This window comes from Chaetodon auriga, chromosome 24, assembly GCF_051107435.1.
Source record: "Chaetodon auriga isolate fChaAug3 chromosome 24, fChaAug3.hap1, whole genome shotgun sequence".
Classification (NCBI taxonomy): Eukaryota; Metazoa; Chordata; class Actinopteri; order Chaetodontiformes; family Chaetodontidae; genus Chaetodon; species Chaetodon auriga.
Genome location: NC_135097.1, coordinates 11,241,423 through 11,259,801, shown reverse-complemented (window position 1 = coordinate 11,259,801; position 18,379 = coordinate 11,241,423). Strand labels below are relative to the sequence as shown.

Sequence of the window (18,379 nt, the reverse complement as noted above, 5' to 3'; positions counted from 1 at the left end):
CACAATAACTGAAGTTAAAGTAACCACAAAGAAGGGCATCTTATGCAAGCAGGACTCATTGCATTTGTCCTAATTGCCCAAATTTGCTTCTGGAGTCTGGTGTAGACATTCTGTGGAGGTCATGTAAAACTCCTCATTATCGCCCACCTGGTTGTAGTAATCATGCTTCTCGCTCTTGTCTCTCCTCAGATGATCTTTCCCTTCCAGTGGCAGTGTCCCTACATCCCCCTGTGCCCGCTCTCTCTAGCAGGCGTCCTCAACGCTCCCTGTCCATTTATAGTGGGTGTGGACTCCCGCTACTTCGACCTTTACGACCCCCCACCAGATGTTGTCTGCGTGGATCTGGACACCAATACTATCTACCTGTAAGCTGTGCTTTGACACCCACATCACTGTCTGCTTTGTGCTTTATATTTCCAGCTCCCGTAATGCTGAACAGCTGTGTCACGTGGTGCAGTTTTGTTAAACCAAGAGCAAAGAGCAGATTATTTTTGTGCAGCTCTCCTGTTACTTCCAGCTAACTGCCTTTGTGGTATTGTGAGTTACAGGTCTGACGAAAAGAGACACAGCAACTGGAAGAACCTCCCAAAGAAGCCCTGCAAGAGTCTCGTGAACTCACTGAGCAACTTGCACCACCAGCTGGCCACTGGTACGAACAGCATCTGACAGCAGAGAATCACCAGATTAACATACATTTACAGGGAATGGACGAAGTATCACAAACAATATGAACTAGTTACATACAACAAAACCGCAATGCCACAGCAAGCATTGTCCTGTGTTTGTCAGGAGGCAGGTGCTTATTTCATTCCCTGGTGATGTTTGTCAAATAATTAAAATTCAGAGTAAAAAGAAAAAAATAATAGGTTTAAGAAGAATAAAGAATAAAGTATAAGAGCATCGTCAGGTCAAGTAAGATATGTTAAGCTCGCTGAAAGATAAAAGCACATTTTGAGAAGCAAGTTGTTATACTTGAATGTAAATTTGTTGTGTGTTTCAGTTTCAGTTCGTCCAATGTCACAGGAAGGCTCAGCAGTGGACATGACCCCCATCGAGGCGGACTTCACCTGGCACAAGAAGAAGACGTCCCTGGAGATGGAAATCCAGGAGGCCTTCCTTCGCTTCATGGCCTCCATCCTGAAGGGCTACCGCTCCTACCTCAAACCCATCACCCAGGCGCCCTCCGAGAAGGCCACGGCCGCAGACTCCCTCTATGACCTGCAAGGTAAACAAGGGGTTGACGGCTTTTCAAATGTCTGGAAACCAGAGGAAAAGTGAGCAGTTTCACAGTGATGAAAGTCCTGCGGATGAGGTGTAAAATGCTGGTCATGGCTTTGTTTATGGGCAGCCTAAATACTGTTGTCACCTATGCATAATTCACATCCCTAATTTAAATAGTTTTACCCAGTGTTTCATTTTATTGGCATTTCTATTTCAAGGCACATCGCAACTGTCACTCAACCTAAGTGTTCTTCAAAATCAATCGCGTTCCTCGGCTATAAGAAGACATCACTAATGCTTGTTGCTGGGAAATGGGTTTGCACCTCCATTTACCTTCACTGTTACAGATCAATTTTAGACACAGCAGCAGATACAAGCAGCTGCACATTAGTCTCCTCGAGGTGAACGCAAGAATGGAAATGTGGATTTTAGGTACAGTGAAGGAGTGAAACCACCATCTCTTGGACTTCTTGCAGGGTTTCTCAAAAGCAGAGACCGCGCCCACCAGAAGTTCTACTCCCAGCTCACCAAGACCCAGATATTCATCCGCTTCATCGAGGAGTGCACCTTCGTCAGCGACAAGGACACCGGCCTGGCCTTTTTTGACGACTGCGTCGAGAAGGTGATTACCAGCCCAGCGTCAGGCCGCACTCTGGTGTTCCACTGTTCTGTTTTTCCTCTTCCACCTGAGGGTCCCTTCCATGATTGAGCCTTTGTTTTATGTTGTTTTGCTGGCAAATTAACGTTGGTCCGCTGGGAAAGTAAGGAAGCCAAAATTTCCTCTGATTCATTCTGTTCCCTTTGCTCTCTTTCCTCTTCTTACAGCTTTTTCCCTCTGATAAAATCACCGACAAGGGCACTAAGGTAATCACTTACACTGTAATCGGATTTCCCCGCACCTTCTTTTTTTCTATGTTTGTGACTAACATGAAAAGGTAAATAAATTAACCTTTTTCTCCCTTTGATAAACGTTTTCACCGAGGGGCATGAACATTTCCTGCTTTTCTTCTATCCTTAAATCCTATTCACAATCAGATAAGCGTGTTTTATGGCCTAATTGGAAAAGCACAATAGATTGTAATATGTTTGCAGTTGTTTACCTTCAGCCGTCAGACAGAAAATGGCCTGCAGAGTGTGCTTTTCGTAAAACTTAAGTCACAGTTGTCAGTATCACTGAAGCCCTGGATGTGATCCTCGATGCAGGTTGAAGGGGAGTCATCTGAGGACACAAGACTGTTGGAGCTGGACGAGTCCCAGAAGAGCGAACACACTGTCTTTGTCATGCCCCCTGAACCTCCAGCTGACGATGGACCTGAACCTGCCCCCAAATACACGTAAGTCAACTGTAAACTTTATTAAATAGAAAAAAGATTCATTTATGTGGCCTTGCAATAATTCTGTTTCTCATCCTGCAGCTATAAGAGTTTCCCCAGGCTGCATATGGAGCTGTTTGACCGTCCACGGGAGTTAAGGCCGGCCCTTAGCAGCAGAGCAGCGGGGGCCAGTCTGTCCAGCAGCCCTGCACTGCTGGCTAAGAGGACAAAGCAGGTGTGTACACAGTGGCACCCAGCAGAAGTACTAGTATTACCCTGTTACCCCTGGAACACACTTTATTCTCCGTCCTCATCAACTGGTAAATCATTCATGTCAAATAAATGCTTCACATGTCTGCCTGATCCAACAGGAGATCAAGCTAGCGTACAAAATGGCAAAGCGTTTCTACACCAACCCTCCGCTGTGGGCCCGCTGTCTGTTCAGCCACTGCTACAGCCTGTGGTTCATCTGCCTGCCAGCAGCCGTGCGTCTCTCCAAGTCGAAAAGCCGTGCCATGCAGCAGGCGTACAACGTCCTCCTGAAGATGAGGACCAGTGAGGTGGAGGTGCTGGACGAGGTACAGTCACATTATGTACTAAGAGAGTTACATTTCTACTAATGTATGTTAATATGCTTTTTCTAAAGCTGCTCATGTTTCTGCGTCATGGTTTGATACTTTTATGAATGAATGTGTTTTCTTGTTGTTTGTTCCCTGCTTTTCAGGTGTGTTATAGAGTGGTGATGCAGCTCTGTGGCGTGTGGGGTCTCCCCGTTATGGCTGTGCGAGTCTTGGTTGAGATGAAGAAAGCTGGAGTACACCCAAACGCCATCACATACGGATACTACAACAAGGTCACTCATAGCCTTTTACATTGCTCAAACATATCTCTGCTGTAGCTGAAATGACTGAAAGCCCTGCACTTCCTACGCTTGTGCTCATCCTCCAGTGTCTCCCTCTGCAGGCCGTCTTAGAGAGCCCGTGGCCGAGCAGAAACCGGAGTGGCCTCTTTATGTGGACCAAGCTTCGCAATGTGGTGCGTGGAGTGGCTCAGTTCAAGCGCACTGTAGACCGAACATCCTCCAAGAAGGGACCCACACTTAGTACCACAGGTGGGAATGGAATATTCAGTGTGATCACGTTCACACTGTTTCTTCTCGTTCCGTTTCCTTGTTTCTAACCTTTTTTCCTCCCCCGTCCCTCCCACTTTAGCTGCATCAATAGGCGGCTCAGCAGTCACTGACGCCGACCGTTTGAGTCACGGAAGTGCTGACAGCTCAAGTGAGGTCAATGGCGTGGAGCACAATCTATTTGCCCACAGCCACAGCATGGAAGACACAACAGACAACCACTGTAGTACAGGTAATGATTCCCTGAGATCTGGAGATGCTGAGACACCAGTGGCTAGAAATTAAATGCAGTCTTACAGAGTCCTACAGCATCCTCATATCTTTGCAATGAAGTAGATGTGCATAATGTTATCCCATCTAAAAGAAAAACGAGACATAACTATGAGAGAAAGAAAAATAAAACAATTTCCTTCACTCATAACCTTACTGAAAAAAATATAAAACAGCAGATGTATATGCAGCATGGTTTATGTAAATTTGTGATCCACAGGGAGGCAGTCTGATCAAGGCTACGGCTCCAAGGATGAGTTACACCAGGAGCTGGCAGAGCCTTCACAAGCAGCTGTCCTTTCCACTGAGGAGAGAAACACTTCCAAAACACAGCATAATGGTCAGGAAAGCCTCCATTCTACATGTGGCATTTAGGAAACAATCATATTTGATTTTAGTTCTGCATTTACAGGCATTTCCTCCTCGTACACTGACGTTTGTCTATTGACTGTGTATTTCTCTAACCAGGAGGTGACATTGCCGGCTCGGTGGACAGTGCCGTAGCAGTAGCAGAGCCTCCCAGTCCTGTTGATGTAACCGTGCCTGTACCCAGTATTGTGAAGCTGTCCACAGGGAGCTTTGATGGTGGCAGGGAAACAGGTGAGGAGAAAGATGAGGCCTATAATTTTAAATAAGAAATAACTTTGAATGGTGCCATCAGAATTTGGGATGCCAGTTTTGCCACCTCTGTGACTTCATGATGGATAGATTGTTTTCTTTTCCATTTAAATGGGCATTTAATTGCTGCAAATGAACTCTGAATTTATCTGTGCACATTCTGCAGGCAAAGGGAAGCTGTTCAGGAGACACAGCAAGACAGATAATGTGTCTCTGCCTGATGATGATGCCTCGCTGGCTTCAGGGGATGTAGCTAACCAGTCTCAGCAGCAGCGACAGAAATCCTTTTCTGAACGCAGCTGCAGCTTCAGCGCTGAAACCCGTGCTGGAATGCTGCTGGAGCAAGGCGTGGACCACATGGCCAGTCAGATGGGTGCCGATGCTCGTATCCTGGCTGCAGCACTCTGTGCAGGCCAAAGTCCACCTCCTACTAGTGTGTCCAAAACACTTTTTAAAGACCTGGAGGAAGAGCCTGAAGATGACCGGGACTTGACACTGGGGAAGCTGCCAGAAGAAGAGGGGCCAGGAGAACCCGAAGAAGAGAAGGGAGATGATATAAAGGTAGAGGGGACTGAGATAAAAGTGGAGAAACGAGAGAGGAAGCACACTGAAACACATGAGGAGGACCCTGGGCTGCGAGGAGTCTCCCTGGAGAGGGCAGACGTGGAGGCGGGTGCTGACCCACTTTCCATCCTGGTGTCTGAGACTGAAGAATCGGCCTCTGTCACCAGCCAGGAGCCGCCGCGCGCCATGCCCGCTGTGGTGTCCCGCAACCTGGCCGAGGAGATTGAAATGTACATGAGCCTAAGGAGCCCCCTGGGTGTGAAATCCTCCAGCATGGAGCTCCAGCAGGCCCAGGGAGACTCCACTGACGCCCCACAGCCCAAACCATCACTGGAACGCAGGTCCAGCCTCCCTGTGCCTCCTGTCAAAACTCCGACTGGCTCGCCAGGTGACACACCCAAACGCAGCCCCACCACTGTCACTCGCTCCAAGACTTTTGCAGTAAAGATGAAGACCCCCGCCAGCACTGCGGGAAGCCCGGGTCCTAGATCAGCCTCTCTGACAGCACTAGTCAAGTCCTCCCAGGGAGGGTCGCTGGGCTCGGTCATCAACTCCATTTCAGGCATCAAAATGGACACCCTTTTGTCAGGACCTAAAATTGATGTGCTGAAGTCGGGCATGAAACAGGCGGCAAATGTGGCCAGCAAAGTGTGGGGGGCAGTTGCTTCTGCTTACTCCTACTCAGATGATGAGGTGAGTATCACAACAGGATGACAACGCTCTGCTTATTTTATTAGCTTTGTAAGCTAATCAATTCTCATCAAAAATGTCACCAAGTGCTGCTATTTTGGAGCAATTTACCCGTAACTTTCCTCTCCAGGATGAACAAGCTCAGGGTGGTGGCGGCTTCCCGTCACATCTGGATGAGCAGATGCTGGCTGCACATGAAGTAGATGAGAGTCCTGAGAGAGGAGCCATCCCCGGGTTGGTGGCCAACGGTCTCAACCAGAGCTGCACCAGCCTGGGCAGCAGCAGTGGCAGCAGTGACACAGGCAGAGGAACCCAGCAGACACGTAAGCACACACTCTTGGAAGGCCTTAATGAGGTTAGTTGGCCTGTGAAATTAGTTTTCAAAGTTTATTTTTGTGTCTATCTGCAGATCCAACTCCAGGACGAGTGGGCAGGGGTCCAGACTCTGAGCAGGGCTCCTCACTTCACGCTTCCTCTTCAAGCATTTACCAGAACTGTGCACTGGAGGTCAGACATACTGTTCACACACAAACACCCCCTTTGCTGCTGCTGCTGTGCTTTTACTGCCAACATGCACATTGGAGTGTTTCTTAATGGGTTTCCTCCTGCCAGGTGCTGATGTCCAGCTGCTCTCAGTGCCGCTCTTGTGAAGCACTGGTGTATGATGAGGAGATAATGGCGGGCTGGACGGCCGATGACTCCAACCTGAATACCACCTGTCCTTTCTGTCGCACAGCCTTTCTTCCCTTATTGCACGTGGAGTTTCAGGACTTACGCACAATGGCCGGGTAAGAATCTGATGTCTGAGATAATAATAACAATAATAGTAATAAAGCAAGTTGACAATTCTATTATTTTCCAATTCAGGTTCTACATGAATCCCAGTGCCTCAGGAGACAGTATCCACAGCACCAGTGCCCAGCCCACAGCCAGCAGCTCAGCTGACATTAAGACACCAGACCTGATCTCTTTCCCCGAAGAGGAACCAAGGGAGACTCCAGATGATCGGCCTGGAGCACTCAAGAGGTATCCATGAAACGACTTCAGGCACCTCAAGCACCACAGTTACAGTTTGAGATGTGAAATTAGAGTCCAAGAAGGTAAATACTTGCCCACTTTCTTGTAGCACCACCTTATCTTGAGTCCTCTTGGCCTGTTTCATTTCCAGTCTGATTCCTGAGCCGGTGCAGTCAGACCCCCTGGGTCTCCTGGAGCACCAGGCAGCAGGGAAGCAGCAGAGATGTAGTGGGACGTCACTGACGCGCAGCAACAGCGTTGGTGGCCCGCTGCAGAGCCTGGACTACTCCCAGAGACCTGGACATGGCGTCTCCACCACTAGTCTGCCCAGCAGCCTGCAGGAGGTGTCGGTCAGTTCTCTCTACAGTCACAAATTAACCCCATTGTGTGTAAATGCAGCAGAAACCACTGTAGCTACAGTGAAATGAAAAGGCTGGTGTTTACATGTGTTTGTCAGGATGGCATGGGGACCAAACGGCCAAACCCCAAGCCTGTGTCTGTACCGTACCTCAGCCCCTTGGTGCTGCGCAAGGAGCTGGAGACCCTGTTGGAGAACGAGGGAGATCAGGTAAGTACTCACATAATCTCTCAGTCCACAGCAAATGTCTGCTACACAGCTACTATACATCACACAAGATCGTGAGAGCTTTGCCCTTCGGGAAGTCCAACTTCTCTGTCATGTCCTACCAGGTGATCTACACCCACAAGTTCCTCAGCCAGCACCCCATCATCTTCTGGAACCTGGTGTGGTATTTCCGTCGCCTGGACCTTCCCACTCACCTGCCTGGTCTCATCCTTACCTCTGAACACTGCAACAAAGGAGTACAGGTTTGAGGCTGAACATGTCACATGTCATTATTCTGTCTGTCTCTTTTATTATGGCGTTCCTTCACCTTTCCCTGTTTGTCTTTGCAGCTGCCCTTGACGTCACTGTCCCAGGACAGTAAGCAGGTATACGTCCAGCTCCTGTGGGACAACATCAACCTGCACCAGGACCATGGAGATCCCCTCTATCTGCTCTGGAGGACTTTCTGTGAGTGTGCACCCCCCCCCCCATCACTTGACACCACTATGTGAATAATTTTTATGAGATTTTCTGATGGCTTAATGCTGTTATTTGTAGAAACTAGCTCTCCCACAAGGGGGAGACAATGTCAAGACTTTTCAAATCCTTTAACAAATATTAATGAAGGGTAAACAGGTTTTAACTTGGATGGCATTGTTTGAAAAGTCAGATCCATATCAGCTTTTCATTTATCTATCTAGTCTTTGCAGGTGTGCACAAGTATTTGTTGCATATTGAACTAATAGTGTCAAGGAAATTTCAGAAGGGGTCACACTTGGGGGTCCTTAATAAAAAGGATAGAATTTGAGTCTTTCTGATGGTAATTGCCTTGTTTTCTAGTGGAGAAGAAGGGGACGCTGGCTCCAACAGACCACCAGGAGGTTCGTACCCTCCTCAACACAATTGTTCGAAACATCCAGACCAACGATGTCTACGGGCCAATCAACCTGCTGATCCGAGAGATCAAACGGCGCCCAGAGGGTGTCAAACGGCAGAGGTTAGTCTTTGCCCCCCTCCTCAGACTTTTCACTTCTTTTTATTGGTTCAAGGTTTTGCTACAAAGCATTTGAACAATCCTATTCTTGTACTGAGAATGAAAACACCTCTTATGTCTCGTGTCTGTGTCCTGTTTCTTAGGAGTATCTACAGAGAAATCTTGTTCCTCTCACTGGTGGCCTTGGGGAGGGAGAACATCGACGTAGGTGAGTAAATGGGTCAAAGTGAAGTGAAGAGATAAATATATTTCGCCTGAGTCTGAAGTCTGCTGTTACATCACGTCATTTTGATGACCCCTTTCTGTCTGTCTGCAGAGGCCTTCGACAGGGAGTACCGCCTGGCTTACGACCAACTGAGCGCTGAGCAGCTCAAATCTTTGCACCGCATTGATCGACCGCCCAGCCCCAGCATCCAGTGGTGCCTTAAACGCTTTGGGGCCCCCATCATCTGACCACCAAGACCTGCAGCAAAGATGAAAAATCCGACTGGCCAAGTGCAACAGGAAGAGGGACGGATAGGTGGCGGGCTGGAGTGTGAGGAAAAAAAGTTGTATTCAAACACCTCCAGTCGCTCAAACATGGTACTACTTTTTCTCCTTGTCTTGGAGGATGCCTATTGTTGGCTTTTTTACAACCTATTCATGGGCTTTGCAAGCAGCTACTTACAGGTGGGACTGTTTCTGTAAATTGCTTGGAAAGCTGCAGTGAATCCTTTGGGACTTGTGTGTTTCTTCACAGATGGTGTATAGAATGATGAATCACTGTACAGAATGTATTGACTGCCCCTATGGTGTAGACATATCTGTGTTTGTGTGTGTATGTGTGCGTGTAATCATGCAGTCAGTTCCTGTCTCACAGCCTTTTGCCCATTTGGCTTCAATCTGTCCTAACTATCTGCAGATTAGATCAGTTTGAGTTGTTTGAGACTGTGAAAAAAAAGCAGTAACTCGAGTCCACCTGTCTTTTTGTACTTGCTTTGGGGGGTCTGAAACCAGGGTTGCCTACGTTTTGTTTTTTTGTTTTTTTGGAGGCAACAAGTCTCGACGCCTTGACTGTTTGTGTGACCCAAGTCTTAATGAATATTCAAGTTCGTTTCATTGTACAGGTTCAAAGTGAGGCTCTCTGTGTAAATATGCGTTGGAAGCACACATGTCAGTGGGAGAGGACTGAGGACAATCACTAACTACCAATCACTAAAAGTGACTCTGCAACATTCCAGATGCCCAGCAATCGAAACAGGTCTTAAAGAAGTATCACTGATCTCTGCAGCGACACTCGTGATTAACGCCAACCCCATTAGACGGAGAGATCATAAAAAAATCGATCAGTCTGACGTGAACAGACATGCCACACTACTGATTGCTACACATTAAAACAAGACACATGTTCTCATGCAGGGAAAGACGGCTCGGTGTGGCGCCTCAGTGACCAACTTGTGTTTTTAATATCTGCGTTTTTTTAACAGTAGCATACTGTGTTCAGCTAATATGCCTTATTGCAAAGTTAAATTAGAACTGTAACTTACATGTACTGGGGCTGTTCCTTACTCTAGCATTTTTTTTAATCGGGTATACTCTTTGCAGACAAGGTTACTTTTATGGTTTACACACAGTAGTTTTGGATGATATTTGTAGCAATTAGAGCTTTATACTGCAAAGGGCTTCTTCAGTACTGCTGATACTGTGTTCATTTTCCAACATGACATTCCACTAAATGCTGAAACAGACAGAATAAAAGCACAGTGCTGATGTGAATGCGTAGATGGACTTATTGTAGACTTGAGAGAGTGACTTGTACAGAAACGATAATATTGTGAAATGTTGAATTTGCACTGCGTATAGATTGAACCCTGACCTTAACCCAGGGCGAGGATGAGATGAGTCCACCTCAAAATATTAGCAACATACAGTAGTTTTTCTCCGAAAAAAAAAAAAAAATTCTCGATTATTTATTTTTGTATTGTTGAAATTTGGATTGCAGACAGCGTAGTACCTTAGCATTTTTACGACTAACAGTCCCCCTCGTTCCCTTTTAATCTGTCTTTTTCCACCCTGTACTGACTTTGTAAATTTGACCTTCTTATGGCAGAGGATGTACAGAAGAGACTGTTCTTTAACAATAGATTAAGTGATCTTTACCGTCCTGTGGAAAGGAACTGAATGTCTACACTTAAGTGCGCTGCAATAAACCAGTTTGTGAACTGATGGCAAGTGAATTGTGTCCATTTTTTGTCTCCCTCCCCTCCCATTGATGAGTTTGTATTCAGTGACATCTGTGAGAAGATGCACAATCATGTAATTTTACATAATTATGTTCTCTTCTGTCTGGAGGCTGGTGTCTGTTATTTGTAAGTAGTCCTCGATGTCTTTCTGCACTGTAGTCTCTGCCAAACTGTGGACACATGGTGAAAAAAACTACCTCATCTACTGGCCCCCATGAATGCGTTTTAACCATCCAAGAAGTGGTAGTACCCGACCACTTCAAAAAAAAAAAAAAAAAAAAAAAGTTGGCAGCCAGAACGGAAGCTTTGGTGGTTGTGAAATATTTTTATAGCATATTAAAATCGAACTTTTTTAAAGGAGTAATAATGTACTTTTCAATATGTTTATTGTATTTTTATAAATTTATTTAAAATCACATATTTCCTCTTTAATATACGGAACCCCTCTAGGGTCACAGCGAGAATTTATTTATTTTTTTGCCTACCTCGCCGTACTTGCAAGAGAGTGCAAAACTTATTACAAAGTAACGCAAAAAAAAAAAAAAAAAAAAAAAAAAAATTTATAAATCTCGCCCTGACCCTAGAGGGGCTCCGTAGGAAATAGACCTCTCAGGTGACCTCACGAGTGTCTTTCCGGCGCATGAATACCTTAATCAAATGTTATTCGGTCGCAGGTGTGTGTTGATGGGGCCGCGGAGCTGTTTTCCACCCGGACTGAACCTCCAGAGCGCTGGACAGCAAAATGCCGGTGAAGCGGAGGAGAAACGCCGGAGCTGCCCAGAATAAAGAGCAGCTGAGCCGGGAGATGCGACAGAGCAGACTGGCTCTCTTCATTCAGCAGTTTGAGAAAGAAGGTTTGAAAGTAGCTGAGGGTCAAAATATCGGGTTTTAGGTCCTCTTTTGTCCTAAAAACGACGAAAATTCCCTCCTTTTTTTTTAGCACAAGAGCGTATGAACGAGCTCGAGGCCAAAATGGAGAACATGTTGGCAACTATAGACAAAGTCTTCAAAGTGGAACTGATGAAGATGCCCCCATCTCTCCAAAGCACACTAATAGGGCATTTAATAAACGGTGAGCCCCCCCTCATTGATAAATTAAGAACTTTACTCGTTTGTTTTTCTGGGACCCGCTCACATATCACCTGTCTGTCATCTGTGTTTAGAGGAGGAAAGCTCAGCAAGTGAGGTGTCAATCGCCATGAAGGTGAGATGAGTCAGTTGTTTTCAAGTCGCTGCCGTCTAAAGATGTGTGTGGGGTTTTTATAACAGCCATAACAATAACTTTTTTTTTGCAGAATGAGTCGCTTGAGATGCGCCAGCCCCTGAGGAGGGTACGCAGTAAAAGAGGTGAGGAGACTTTGTCAGACCAAGGCGGAACCAACAGGTTCAAGTCAAGCATGAAAGGTCATCTTCTGTGCTTTTATTTTGAAAGTGAAATCGACTGATTGTACACCGGGTCAGGCCACCCCACCCGAGACCTGCCCCTCCAAGACCGCAAAGGTAAGCAAGGGAGCAGCTGATGTTCGTACACATGAGGGCGATAACTGCTTTTCACCTGGACCATGAACAATTTAAAATAAGAAAAAAATAAAGCTTGCAAGTGTGATTTAATATTAAACATCAGTTCAACTCAGATCCCCTTTGAGAGAAAGGGGCAGAGGGGAAGGGTTTAGCAACAGGACAGACATGAATTAGGTGTCATGTGGGCAGTAGTAGTGTATGTAGATTGGAGAAATAATGACAGTACTGTATATTATCAGAGGATATGTATATGTACCAATTGTGAAAGTAGAGGATGATTCTTCTCCTTTTTTAGGGAGGAAAGGGGACAAAAAGGACCAGAACATTAGTTGGTAGTAACAGCACTGGAAATATCAGGTAAGACTGGAGGTCAAAGTACTCATGTTTGTTTAGCGAGTGGGTATGGAGACCTTGATGTTGCACTCATTTTCCACAGGGGCTCCTCTGTCACCTCCAAAAGAATCCAGAGCCGCTCGGTAAAGCCCAGCGACCACACTGGACCGACCAAACCTAAACTCAGGTCTGTCTGTAGTCTGGATTTAAGTAAAATAAACACACATATATATATTTACCAGCTGTAAATGAACTGAACTGACTTGTGAATCTTGTGCTGTATCAGGTCTGTCGTCTCTACCGGGAACCTGCACTGTTCGATGGCAGGCTCTGCTGCACACGTCACTGTGACCACAGCACGGGGACAGGTACTCATGGTCTTTGTCCTCCTCACCTGGTACCTGATGGAAATAAGAAAGTTATCTCACTTGAAATATGAAAGAAAATGTGTCATCTTTAACTTAATGCTGTTTGGAAATCGGGTCGTCCTTGACTCTGAACTGTTCACACTAACAGCCACCGTTTGTGTTGTTCCTTCCCAGACGGTCAGCTTCTCTGAAGAGAACAAGGATCAGATTGACTTTGACTTGCTGGACGACGTGGCGTGGTACCAGGTGCAAACGCTCACGGTAATACAAAGTTCACTTCTTTACATGTGACTTATGAGTGTTGATGTCATTTTCAGAACAAAGGACAAAAAGCCTTTTTGAAATATATTTTCAAACATCTGAAAAATGCCTCTGTACCGACCGGTAATCATTATGTGCAAACTGGATTTTCAGAGCCTGATGGAGTGTGTGTCGAGGCACTGCCAGCGATGAGCAAAGATCCACTGCGAGCAGGAGTTTTAAACCATTTTTACATCATGACATTTTTTAGTTGAATACTTTTGAGATGTGTTAGTTGTGCTTTGGTTGTCTTACAGACAAATGTATAATAAAGCTTATTTGTATTATCCTAAATGATTGTCAGTGTTCTTGCAGTCTTCTCTGTAAAAGGGAAAATTACATGCCCATCACATTGACTCAAAGCAGTTGAAGCTGTGAAGCAGAAGAAACAAAAGCTAATTCAGATTTTTATCTGGTGGAAAAAAGACCCAGTGAATCCAAATATGATTCCAGTGAAGTTTATGTAGAAATAAGCACAGGATTACATTTTGTCAACAAATGTCTCTATTATAAAATTGGGCACAGAATTGGCAAATATCACATTTTAGGTGATATGATAAAAATGAATCATTTACAATATAAAATGTTTGAAATAAAACTATATAAAAGATTAGTTTTACATTCTAATGCATTCAATATTGTTTAAAAAAAGTCAAATATTTGCCGAATGTATGACTTAAACTCAGAACATAAAGCTGATCTCTAGTGCTGCTCTGAATGTAGTGACTCCATCTCCACTTCCATGGGCTTCTCTCGATGTGGCTGGGTGGAGGGAGCGCTGGAGGAGGAGGCTCCTGCGCTGCTGGCAGCAGAAGGCAATGCGCGACTTGGCTGTGTGGCCGTGTGGGAGTAGAAGGGGCCGACCAGCCAGTTGAGCGGCGTGTTGTTGACCACATAGTCCATGACGTCATCCAGGGAGTCCTTAATTCTGCCCAGGTGGACTCTGCTGCTGGTCAGCACGCTGTCGGACAGGTCCCCCAGCCTGTTAGCGTTGCTGAAACTGGTGTAGATCTGTGTGGCAGAGCGGCTGATGGAGGCTGCCTCCTGCTGGATGTGGTTGGGGAGGCCCTGCAGGCTGGAGACGAGGACCAGGCAGGTGGTCTGGAGCTGCTGGGTGAGGGAACGAGCCAGGGCCAGAGTGCGAGACTCAATCACCTGAGTGGAGCGGATGAGCACATGTTAATAACCTGAGATAACTCCACATTGTGTGTTGAACTTCTGCACCTTGACACGCTGAGTGTGTCATCTCATCGCGTGTTTGTGTTCACTTTCTTACCTCGGCCTCGTGACCGTTCTGCTGGTTTGAACCATTGGACTTCCACACCACCAGGGAGCCCAGCTTGTCATTGACCATCTGGTTGGCCCCGTCAATATTCTTTCTGCCGTATTCAATCTACAAAAACATTTCAGACATTTGTTCACAAGCAGTAAAAGAAATGATGTGTTTTTATAATCCAATTCAGAGCAGACTTTTAATGAATATGGAACTAATTTCTAATATTACTCATAAGCAGCTGAATTTTGTCGACATTTCATGTTAAGGACAGTGTCAGGGACCCACCAGGTCAACAGTAGAGTTCAGCTCAGAGATGAATTCCTTGCTTCGCTGCTTGGCGTCTTGGATTCTGGCCACGGCCCTGGTGTACGCCCGCTTTCGCAGCTTGGTGGAGAGGGAACCCAGGCGGACGTAGTAGCTCGGCTCCTTCTCTCCAAAGCCTCTCACAGTCTTTGCCTCCAGCTCTGTCACAAAGTGAGAGGTGGACGTGAACAAACAACATATGATTACTCTGAGGTCTGTCTAAGATGTCTGATCCATTGCTGAAGGAGCTGGAGGCTTGAAAAAAGCTGTGAAGAATGTCGTTATTCACCCGTCAATCCCTGAAAAGAGACCCATTTAAACTAACAACGTACAAGTTTGTTATAAACCTCTGCACGCGGCAGTTCACTCTGAACAATGACCTCTTTAATGATGGAGAAAAACTGGCCAATATAAATTTTCATTCTCAGAAGAACATAATCCGATAAACCCAGTTTTCCTGGGAACTGGACCGAATCCATCGTCAACAACATGCTTCAGCTGCCTGTTAATAACTAACCTTTGACACAGCTTGTTGCAGAACAACAACCTTAATCTCACCAGCCCGTCCTATTTGCATTTTAATTTTACAACATTTGAAGCCAAAACAGCAACCAAAAATGTACATTTTTAAATAATCTTTTTTTATTTCTATAAATTTAAATCTACCAATCAGGGAAGACAAATCCACTCACCCAGCTCTTCCTCCGTCAGAGGCAGGTACTGCTCCACCAGACTCTCTGAGGTGCTGAGGGCCGTGTCCACGCCGCTGCTGACCAGCTGGGCCACTCTGCTCTCCAGCACTGTGCTGACACCCACACTGACAACAGCCCTGGTCTTCTCCACCCTGTCCTGCACCGCTCCACGAGTCTTCTCCACGGCGCTGGTCAGAGTGTCCGAGACTGTGTCTTTAGCACCGGACACTGTGCCCGTCACAGCAACTTTAGCGGTGGCTACCGCATCCTTGGCACTGGTAACAATCTGGGCAGGGAGAAAGACATTTTTAAATGATTACGGCAAAGTAGTGCTGCCGTCTGGCAAGTGATATATAAATATCTATGGCTGTACCACCAGACTATAGAGCAATTTCTTTCCTCTGCTCCTCAGTTGAGGAGACACTAATTCTTCATCCATTTATACAATTTTTATTTTCTAAGTGGCATCAAGGGACTACAGCTACCATTTCCTTATACAACCCTGCTTTGTGCAATGATAAATAAATGAACCTTGTACCTTAATGAGTCAGAAAACCGTTACGATATTGTGTAATTTAGCTTTTACGCACAACTGCGCTGACCTTCAGCAGAATGTGATTGTGCCATTAGTCACTAATCCAGAACATACCTGCTCAGACGGCTGGTGCAGAATGGGCAAGGTTTTCTCAATCCTGTCCAAACCTTTACAGGCCAGGTCATTTGCAATGGCAACTGCAGGCAACAAAAAAGTAAGCAAATTAGAAAAGACAAGGCAAGCTGGAACTAAGATGCCATTAATAGACTCTGAAAATACTTGAAAGGGAAGTCTTTCAAATCAGGGAGATGATGCCAAAACAGAAACTGGGTGAAAGATCAAGATGAGTAAACATCCCGACATGAACTTCCTGTTTCTAGCTCTGTGACCCAGCTGGTCAGCACGTACTTATCCTCACAGATTCAGTTGACTGGACTTCGTGTTGACATCCTTTTGAAGGCATGTCTGCAGGCGGATTCAGCACGTTATCTCAAGAAATAAGAGACTGAAGGACGCTTACTCTGAGGTTCCAGCTTGTCGATGATGGGTGAAGCAGTGGTGAAGACCACAGAGCTGATGTTCCTGACTCCTTGTTCGGCGACCTCACACACCGTCTTGATGTAGGGGTGGGTGTCCTTGGTGTTGGTGTACATGCTGGACACCAGGTCATAGGTGGAGCTCACCAGAGGAAGGCTGGTCACCCTGTTCACCACATTCTGCTCGCAAATAAAAACAGAAAACGGCTTAAAATACTTATTTTCACAGTTTATAATAGAGAAGCTGGACAATGATACATAGTTTTGACATTTAAAGCACTTTCTAGTGTCGTTTCTTCTCTAACACGCACCACTGCCTGTTTCACATTCATTACAGCTGTCTTCACAAAATCTTTTAGGCAAACTCACCTGGTTGGAGACAACGTCAGCTGCTGCCATGTCTGCTGAAACACAACCTGTGGAGAGAGGACAAAACGTGTAAAGTCTCTGTCCAAAAGAGCTAAATATGTCGGCTTTTCCTCAAGAAACCAACCGGAGGACTTACATAAAGGTCTATTACTTTCGTATTACAGTAGTCTGCCCTGACACTAATAATGATAAGGGCTAAAATTAGCTGTAGGCTACATTTGCGTCAAAGACATCTGAGCTATAGTTGTCACGCAGTTTAAAAAGCAGCTTTTAAAGAGGTAAAAGTAAAAACTCACCGATAGTTAGAAAGCTGTCCAAGTAGGAAGTGAGCTGACTGATACTACTGAGCGGCGACAGCAGTTACATTTATACGCCGTAATTATCGCGAGATGTGGCGCAGCAGGATGACGCGATGTTTCTGGGGCAAAGGTAAAAGAGGTAAAAGTAAAGTCGGGGAATTCCTGTGAAATCAGCCGTCCGAAGGACAAACGATGACACATTAACAGCAGTCTGATTTCTTAACATTTCATAAGCCGGTTTTTGGTCAAAATATTCTTTTTAAGGACTTCCATGCCCTCAGGGCGTCTGCTCAAGTAGGCTGTATACATTGGAAAAAGAAGTTGTACGTTAACTACAGCTGTCAAATTATCAATAGAAGTGCACAAATGGCCAAACTGACCTATAGGGGGACCCTACTTGTCCTGCTTTCTTCCGACTCTCTCTACAGTACAATACACTGGAGAACACATGTGGAAGGGTGTTTTATTTGTATGAGAGCAGTGCAACATATAAACACAAGTGAGATACAGTAATACAGGTTTTAAAGCGATGTTTATGTACATATCTATATTTTAGCCCTTCTAAAAAAAAGGGGGGGGGGGGCAAGATAATTGTCTGCTTTATTTGTTTAAAATCAGTTTAGAGTACACAGGACATGATGATGATGATGATGATGATGAACAATCATAGATCGATTATTTGTCTTTGTTGGCCACCTTGAGTGTCTTATAGTGTTATGGTGTGAGGAAATCAAGGCATCAAAATGACTATATATACTCAAACAGGCACTTGATGATATTTTTCTGCAGGATACAAATACAAGAAATGCAAACCTCAGCCCTCTGTATATTTTTTGCTTGGGAATTTCAAATCATAATAACCATGACCACTAAGTTCTGTATTTTGTGCTAAAAGGGCAAAATATTGTGTTCTGGATAATAGTTTTTGAGGCTGTTGTTGGCAAAAATAAGATATTTTCTATGCGGCTACATACACACAGGCAAACTGTGTATGTGTGAAGATAATGTACATACCATACATATCACATAATGCACTCAATCTAATGACTTTAAAAGTTCTTAGTTTATGGACTCTGTTTTTGATCATCTGCTGCAGTTTTGAACACAAAACTCAGTCCAGTTCATTTTAATTCGCTGTCAGAGTATTTGCTCACCGTGGAAAGAAGCCAGTGTAGCTGTATACTTGCTCTCATGCTATTTATGAGAACCATTAGGTGATATTTTCAAATGAATGCAAGAAATCC

The 18,379-nt window shown here is 45.3% G+C and overlaps 3 protein-coding genes across 4 annotated transcripts in view; 2 read left to right on the top strand and 1 right to left on the bottom strand.

The window, feature by feature from the left end:
- The window catches only part of dennd4c (DENN/MADD domain containing 4C), a 30,689-nt gene extending 20,102 nt beyond the window's left edge, over positions 1-10,587 (top strand). The window contains exons 10-34 of one of the 2 annotated variants that reach the window (XM_076724896.1): positions 190-365; positions 549-649; positions 1,001-1,225; positions 1,698-1,843; positions 2,047-2,085; positions 2,425-2,555; positions 2,637-2,769; positions 2,906-3,112; positions 3,259-3,387; positions 3,498-3,645; positions 3,746-3,895; positions 4,154-4,273; positions 4,402-4,533; positions 4,718-5,808; positions 5,936-6,128; positions 6,215-6,312; positions 6,418-6,593; positions 6,673-6,831; positions 6,974-7,172; positions 7,280-7,390; positions 7,513-7,650; positions 7,738-7,855; positions 8,228-8,384; positions 8,525-8,589; positions 8,698-10,587. In XM_076724896.1, coding sequence (XP_076581011.1) covers positions 190-365; positions 549-649; positions 1,001-1,225; positions 1,698-1,843; positions 2,047-2,085; positions 2,425-2,555; positions 2,637-2,769; positions 2,906-3,112; positions 3,259-3,387; positions 3,498-3,645; positions 3,746-3,895; positions 4,154-4,273; positions 4,402-4,533; positions 4,718-5,808; positions 5,936-6,128; positions 6,215-6,312; positions 6,418-6,593; positions 6,673-6,831; positions 6,974-7,172; positions 7,280-7,390; positions 7,513-7,650; positions 7,738-7,855; positions 8,228-8,384; positions 8,525-8,589; positions 8,698-8,834 — 4,479 coding nt within the window. In that variant the 3' untranslated portion in view covers positions 8,835-10,587. The remainder of the gene's footprint in view (positions 1-189; positions 366-548; positions 650-1,000; positions 1,226-1,697; positions 1,844-2,046; positions 2,086-2,424; positions 2,556-2,636; positions 2,770-2,905; positions 3,113-3,258; positions 3,388-3,497; positions 3,646-3,745; positions 3,896-4,153; positions 4,274-4,401; positions 4,534-4,717; positions 5,809-5,935; positions 6,129-6,214; positions 6,313-6,417; positions 6,594-6,672; positions 6,832-6,973; positions 7,173-7,279; positions 7,391-7,512; positions 7,651-7,737; positions 7,856-8,227; positions 8,385-8,524; positions 8,590-8,697) is intronic. The other variant, XM_076724897.1, reaches the window with a different exon arrangement.
- Positions 10,588-11,285: 698 nt separating this feature from the next.
- Positions 11,286-13,327, top strand: cdca9 (cell division cycle associated 9). The gene is made up of 10 exons (XM_076725529.1): positions 11,286-11,457; positions 11,544-11,675; positions 11,767-11,807; positions 11,899-11,950; positions 12,036-12,103; positions 12,420-12,481; positions 12,561-12,644; positions 12,744-12,825; positions 13,000-13,086; positions 13,240-13,327. Exons 1-10 carry the CDS (start codon positions 11,346-11,348, stop codon positions 13,276-13,278), a joined length of 759 nt encoding a protein of 252 aa, XP_076581644.1. The 5' UTR covers positions 11,286-11,345; the 3' UTR covers positions 13,279-13,327.
- A 240-nt stretch (positions 13,328-13,567) lies between these two features.
- Positions 13,568-17,193, bottom strand: plin2 (perilipin 2). The gene is made up of 8 exons (XM_076725053.1): positions 17,133-17,193; positions 16,837-16,883; positions 16,452-16,647; positions 16,046-16,128; positions 15,397-15,682; positions 14,687-14,865; positions 14,402-14,518; positions 13,568-14,280 (listed from the first exon to the last, which is right to left on the bottom strand). The coding sequence occupies exons 2-8, from the start codon at positions 16,864-16,866 to the stop codon at positions 13,828-13,830; spliced, it is 1,344 nt and encodes a 447-aa protein (XP_076581168.1). The 5' UTR covers positions 16,867-16,883; positions 17,133-17,193; the 3' UTR covers positions 13,568-13,827.
- Positions 17,194-18,379: the final 1,186 nt, after the last annotated feature.

What these genes read in the sequence shown, in the direction of transcription:
- plin2 (XM_076725053.1), bottom strand. Translation starts at nt 16,866, where the DNA reads ATGGCAGCAGCTGACGTTGTCTCCAACCAG. An exon ending in CTGACGTTGTCTCCAACCAG is followed by an intron (nt 16,648 to 16,836) that starts GTGAGTTTGCCT and finishes ATTTGCGAGCAG; the next exon opens with AATGTGGTGAACAGGGTGAC. An exon ending in CGACAAGCTGGAACCTCAGA is followed by an intron (nt 16,129 to 16,451) that starts GTAAGCGTCCTT and finishes TGTTGCCTGCAG; the next exon opens with TTGCCATTGCAAATGACCTG.
- cdca9 (XM_076725529.1), top strand. Translation starts at nt 11,346, where the DNA reads ATGCCGGTGAAGCGGAGGAGAAACGCCGGAGCTGCCCAGAATAAAGAG. An exon ending in GAGGGTACGCAGTAAAAGAG is followed by an intron (nt 11,951 to 12,035) that starts GTGAGGAGACTT and finishes TTATTTTGAAAG; the next exon opens with TGAAATCGACTGATTGTACA. An exon ending in AACAGCACTGGAAATATCAG is followed by an intron (nt 12,482 to 12,560) that starts GTAAGACTGGAG and finishes CATTTTCCACAG; the next exon opens with GGGCTCCTCTGTCACCTCCA.